This window comes from Argentina anserina, chromosome 5 (assembly GCF_933775445.1).
Source record: "Argentina anserina chromosome 5, drPotAnse1.1, whole genome shotgun sequence".
Taxonomy (NCBI): domain Eukaryota; kingdom Viridiplantae; phylum Streptophyta; class Magnoliopsida; order Rosales; family Rosaceae; genus Argentina; species Argentina anserina.
The window spans coordinates 15,146,768-15,153,606 of record NC_065876.1 but is presented as its reverse complement, the minus strand read 5'-3'; the positions used below and the strand labels follow the sequence as shown (position 1 = coordinate 15,153,606).

General features: G+C 37.9%; 1 protein-coding gene across 1 annotated transcript; it reads left to right on the top strand.

Moving 5' to 3' along the window:
• The first annotated feature begins 1,267 nt into the window (after positions 1-1,267).
• LOC126796381 (abscisic acid 8'-hydroxylase CYP707A2) lies at positions 1,268-3,996 on the top strand. The gene is made up of 7 exons (XM_050523200.1): positions 1,268-1,577; positions 1,672-1,990; positions 2,113-2,502; positions 2,605-2,779; positions 2,960-3,066; positions 3,169-3,287; positions 3,416-3,996. The coding sequence occupies exons 1-7, from the start codon at positions 1,369-1,371 to the stop codon at positions 3,507-3,509; spliced, it is 1,413 nt and encodes a 470-aa protein (XP_050379157.1). The 5' UTR covers positions 1,268-1,368; the 3' UTR covers positions 3,510-3,996.
• Positions 3,997-6,839: the final 2,843 nt, after the last annotated feature.

Below are 6,839 nucleotides of genomic sequence, written 5' to 3'. Positions count from 1 at the left end.
TGTTCAGCGCCAATTTTAAATTTTAGGGCTAATTTGTGCCAACACAATCCCTTTTAAATTCCCCAAACCTCAAATTTTAAAGAGAGAGAGAGAGAGAGGCTATTTTCTATAAACTAAGAGACAATACAACGATATGTATTAGAAAAACGAAAAAATTGTATAATATTAATAATTATACATATATATATATTATAGACTCAGCTTTGGTGTAGATAAGGTTTAGGATGCATACGTTATCCTATATAGGTCTTCTTCAACAACTCTATCGTATTAATTGATATACTTTCTAAAGTTAATTAAGATCAATGAAAAGTAATTAATTTTTTTTGAGTTAATTAAAGGCTTGATTAATTCTTTAAGTGATAGCAGGTGAATATATGATGATCAATTTGACATGAGTTAATATATTTTATACGCTATTGCACAATGTTGTTAAAAAAAACCTTTTTTATATGTATGTGTCATTAGTAAAATAGTTATCTAAACAGTAATTCTTACGAACTCACTAATCCCCTCGATCACATACTTCTACACCGTTTGCTAATCTCCTCACACAGTAATTCTTACCTAATTAACCAACTTTGCGTGTTGGTAATTCTTACACAGCAACTAAACATTGAAATCACCTCTAAATGTGTAACTTTTATATGGTTAACTAAGGACTCAATGGCTTCAATAAACGAATGATTTTTCATTTTAGGCCTCATGCATTAGTGTAGAGGATGCAATGTAGGGTAACGTAACAGTTGTATCATATGATTGAAGAGAGTACGGATAGAATCGATGATAAAAAAGAGACCCTTCTGGTCGTGCTACGGACTCAACTCGAGCTGTTTAACTACGGTCTCCCTCCACACCCCCCCCCCCATTTTCCCCTTTTTTCAAAATTTACGGGTTAAATAATAAAAAACGGCAACCGGAAAATGATTACTTCCTCTATCCTCATTACCAACACCGGTTAATCCGGAACTAAATTTTTCGCCCACCAATTATATCCCTTATATCCATCCTAAGTTCCTAACCCTTTCCCTCCCCTCTACGGTCAAATGCCCTCTCAATACTACAGTACACGTCCTATTAACTTCTCTTCAACACGTGCTTAGCTCTCTCTCTCTCTCTCTAAAAGCTCCCAAAGACCATGTATAATGTGAGCTGGAAGCAGCAGATTCCGTGTGCAGCTGGAATTGAAAGCCCTCCTCCCCTTCCTTTGCTTCATTAAGCCTATAAATACTCCCACTTCGCTTGTTTTCCTCACCCAACTCATCGTTTCTTACTTCCTTCACTTCTCCTTCAACCAGTTCCTCTCTGCTAGCTCCATCATCTCTGCTATCCTTTTACTCTTTCGATTCATTACCAAATTTATCAGACATGGAATTACTTAGCTTGAACTCCATGCTTTGCATGTTTGCTGCTTCTGTTTTCATCTTCTTCTTCTCTCCCATCATCAAGCTCTTCCTCACTTCCGCTCGCCGGAAAATTCCACTCCCTCCTGGGTCCCTCGGCTGGCCTTATATCGGCGAGACCTTCCAGCTCTACTCTCAAAATCCAAATGTCTTCTTCGCCTCCAAAATCAAGAGGTACTTGGTTTCAGGCATATAGACTCCCCAGTTGGTTTCATGAAACTAGTTCTATTCCGTGGTACTGAATCTCTTGTGTTTGTGATTGATACAGGTTCGGCTCAATCTTCAAGACCCACATCTTGGGATGTCCTTGTGTCATGATTTCCAGTCCGGCAGCTGCGAAATTCGTGCTCTTGACGAAAGCCCATCTGTTCAAGCCTACTTTTCCGGCCAGCAAAGAAAGGATGCTGGGAAAGCAAGCCATATTTTTCCACCAAGGAGACTACCACGCTAAGCTGAGGAAGCTTGTTCTCCGAGCCTTCATGCCGGCAGCCCTCAGAAACAAAGTCGGAGACATTGAAGCCATCGCCAAGGACTCCCTTCAGTCATGGGAAGGTCGGTCGATCAACACCTACCAAGAAATGAAGACGGTGAGCACATTGAAGTAACAGAACCAAAACAGAGCTGCTCTGCGTGCTTATATATAATGAAAAAACAAATTAAAACTTAATCAGGAACCGAAAATTGAACAAATTGAGGTTCTTTCTTGCAGTTCACGTTCAATGTCGCACTCCTTTCCATCTTCGGCAAAGATGAAATCTTATACAGAGAGGATCTCAAGAGATGCTACTACATTCTCGAGAAGGGTTACAATTCTATGCCCATTAATATTCCCGGAACACTCTTCTACAAGTCCATGAAAGCAAGAAAGGAGCTAGCTCAGATCTTGGCCAAAATAATCTCAACCAGGAGAGAAAGCAAGCTCGATGACCACAATGACCTTCTTGGCTCATTCATGGGTGACAAAGAAGGCCTCACCGACGAGCAAATCGCCGACAACGTCATCGGCGTCATCTTCGCCGCCCGTGACACGACTGCTAGCGTTTTGACCTGGATTATGAAGTATCTAGGCGAAAACCCAAGTGTTCTTGAAGCTGTCACCGTAAGTACTCATTCATTATCTGACTCCGATCCATTAAATTATAAACGGCTGGAGTTCAACACAAGAAGAAATAATTTTATTAACCAAAAGGCTTAATTACAGGAAGAGCAAGAATCAATCATGAGAGTTAAAGAAGAGAATGGTGAAGAGAAGGTTCTGAATTGGGAAGACACCAAGAAGATGCCAATTACTTCGAGGGTTATTCAGGAAACACTTCGAGTTGCTTCCATTCTATCTTTCACATTCAGGGAAGCTGTCGAAGATGTTGAGTACGAAGGTCAGTTAATAGTTACTTTCATTATCTCTACTCACGTCACATAATTATGCTCTCTTTTCAAATATCCGACAATTATGACGTCCTTGTCATGATAAGTGGATTTTTGAAAAGAATATGCAACTACACCACTCTATTTCTTTTCCATCTTGCTGATGATTGAAATGGTTTAATCAATTTCAGGTTACTTGATCCCAAAAGGGTGGAAAGTTTTACCACTTTTCAGAAACATTCACCACAGCCCAGAGATCTTTCCTGACCCTGAGAAGTTTGATCCCACAAGATTTGAGGTGAATATTGAAGAAACTTACACAATTCCCACTTACTATTTAGGATATTCAACACATAGAGTGGGTGTACGAATCAATCATTGGGGTTTTCTAATCTGACAGGTAGCTCCAAAACCCAATACATACATGCCATTTGGCAGTGGGAACCATTCATGTCCTGGGAATGAATTGGCCAAGGTGGAGATTTTGGTCATTCTACACCATCTTACAACAAAGTGCAGGTGTGTGGTATACTCTTCTGCTTGACATGATAATAGGATATGGATAACAAGCCCTACAATCTTCTTCTCAGTTTCTCCACAGTTTCTAATAATAGAAATACTAATTCAGAGCTGCCGTTATGTTGCAGGTGGTCTATGGTGGGTGCTGACAATGGCATACAGTATGGTCCTTTTGCTCTTCCCCAAAATGGACTGCCCATCATTTTATCTTCCAAAGAATGACACTTACCGATATATACATATACCTAAGTATATAACTCCCAGTTCCGACCCCCACAAAGCTTCAGAGTTCAGAGACTGCTTTCTTTATATAGTAACTATTATAAAGAGAGAGAGAGAGAGAGAGAGAGAGAGGATTGGTTTCTTGCTTATGAAGGAAAGTGAAGAAGTTCGAGAGCTCTTAGAAACGATGAGCTGAATAAAGCTAGGGATACATTGACGATTTCTTTTTGGCCGAACCGAGAGAGGCAGAGCTGAAGATAGCCGGAAGCCAAGTGTACATAACGGAAGAGTGTTCTTGATACCAAAACATGATTTTATGCAAAGTATATTTCATGTTTTTTTTTCTTTTGAGATGGTGACGAAGAGAATTGTACATACTAATTTCACACATTTTTTGTTCCTTTCCTCAAATAAATGTAAAGTGCCGCAAGGCTGAAGTTATGATTTAATAGAATGAAATCGATTATTGTTAGGAAAATTGATACAACCATTCTGTCATCTCATAGTTATCGTACATATATATTACAATAAGTTTCCGATCCTGATCATCAAGTTACTCCGATCCACTTTTATGAACACGTACATTGACAGGGTGTTAATGTATTCATGATATACTTCAGTCTTCATAGTTCTCTCAAAGTACTGGATGACTATGTACAACACATGATCGATCTATACTATCAAAATGCATGCACGTATTCTCTAATATCCGCATGTACGTGCAGATCGAAAATATCACTCTATAGCTTTGGTTATCATCAATGTTATGCACGTAGTTGCAACTACATTAATTAAGAACCAACCTGTAAAATGGTAATGATCAGGAAAGTCAAAATGTGAGAAGAGATGGCCGGAGAAGAAGCAGCCTAGCTCTGATAATATCAAGCAGTTCCACACAGATGACTCAACATAAAATAGTTTCCATTTTTCCAAACACAGTTGTTTGACTATCTAGTTGCGGGTGTATCGATATCTCAAGTAAGATGAAGACTTATGACAATCATTGTAATGTCTCACTAGATTTAGACCAGCTGTAGTTCCGTAAGCAACAGGATTTATCAACTATAAAGGCCCCCATTCAAGAAATTTGTTCCCCTTATTAGTTCATTAAACCCTGAGTACATGCATGCTGTTAGTACAATAATATCACATCTACTATAGTTGCTAGCTGGGAGGTGTGTCATCTTCAGACATGTGCCAATATTAGAATAGGTTTAGGGCTACTATTTATTTGGTTGTTTGAATCGGATTTAGTTAGTAATAACTTAATGATCAGACTTTTAAGTTTCGAAGTTGAGTCACAAATCATGAAATGAAATTTTCAGTATATGGTAAGTTTAAACTAAATTAGAGAGTATATGACCAAGATAGATATATTTTACAGATAAATAACTCAAAATAACGAGTATTTATCTGACTGCTGGCATGGCCGGCGGGTCTGCGATTTGAGATTCAGGTGGTGCTGCCTTAGTGATGGGTGCACGTTCATGGTGATATACTCTTATGGAAGTATATGTTATGCTCTCAATTAAGGACAGTTTAAATTATGCTAAGAGATTCTGAGTTTTATGTGCAAGGTATCAAATGTGTTAAGGCTCCTATACGTGAAGTTCCTTAGAGGCTTAAGTCTTCGGTGTTTCAGATAAGAAACTTGGCTCGATACTTCTACTTCATTTTCTACGTCCGCATGTTAAAAGATCGCCAATTTACTCATTGATCGATGTTATGGGTTCTCTGCCAGATATTCTCAAATCTTGTTGTTATCATTAAGCAGTGAATGCTTTTCTCTTTTTGAATATATCTAGGTTGTAAGAGAAGATTTTCGTTGTAATTGTAGTTTCCTTCTTAGGAAAAAAAAAACTCATCAGTCATAATTTTCTCTTTCTAAGAGGGAAGTTGGAACTTCAAGTTGTCAAATGTTGAATTTTCTCCATTATTAAAGGAATTTACTCTCTAATTTCTTATTTGAAAATGAGAAGACAATTACTTACATTAGTTCTTTGAGAGGTGCCATCTCTAATCTCTTACTAGTGAAACCAACCTATTTATTCTAACTGTTATTATTGTATATCTGTTTTTAGCCGAGTACAAATTTTGACTTTCCATACAAAATTCATTGGTCAATGATTTCAAAGTTCGGGTGTTACATTCCATTCCTATCTCCCGTCATGATATAATTGCGTTTCAATAATATCCAAGGACACCTAAGCCTCTCTATTGACTTTCTACCAATTCACCTCTTTAGCCAATCTGTTGACATTTCAAATACAACACTTGTTTAAGCAAGTACTTGCCAAGTGTCCGTCCATCCCTTATGTACTATCCTTTTGACGTTATGGATGATGGCATTCCAAACGGAAGTGATTTTTGGGCACCAGAAGATCTTTATGTTTAGCTTAATTAATATGATAAACAAATGTTGCTCCCCTGTGAAGAATTCATGCACGTTGGGTGTTCTAGTTGAAAAACCTACATGGTCTTCTGATCTTGATATGAAATTATTGGATACAAATCGATGAGTGGTCATGACTCATGACTATCATTTACAAGATAGTACTTAACTTCAAATTTATATTATTTATGAGTCATGCATCTAAAAATTCGTGGGAAAAGGTCTATTTGGTCCATAATTTAGACAAAGAAAATAATGCAGTTGACTGACTGGCATTATTTTTCAATATTATGAATTTTGTTGCACATTAGATTTTCATGCCTTCATGAGCGAAGCAAAGAGATTTCTCTAAGAAGCGAAGTGAGACATGCCTCAAAATCTAGGGGCCGGCCGGCCGGCCGGGTGTGGCTCGAGTATAATTTCCCCATATAAAGTAAAAGATAAAAATGGCAGTGTTTTTGAAGTTTTCGGAAGAATTCAAGACATTGTTGAAGACCATCAAGCTAGCTATTACTGGATCCTTTGATTGCATCAATGCTTGTCCTAAATATCTTTCATGAAGCGAAAGCATGATTGAGTCATCTGTTTTCTTTAAAAGATGTTGCATAGGGACATAGGGACAAGAGTGACATTTAGATCACCAATGTACTAATATTGTCCAAACTTAACCATTTTTAAGGTGTAAAGTTTTAATCTCAAAAGACCTCGGTACAATTGGGTATTATCCATCCACTTATAAGTTGCATATCATTTAATATATTTCAGATGTGAGATCTCTCATCTTCAACACTCACCCTCACGTGCAACCTAATTTTTTATGTCTGCGCATATAATTCGTTTGGTCCAATTTCCACCTCGGAAATTGGTATATGTGATTTGGTGGTTTGCTCTAAATCTCATTTCGGAATTTGGCACTATAGTCCAAAGCCCACTGTGGA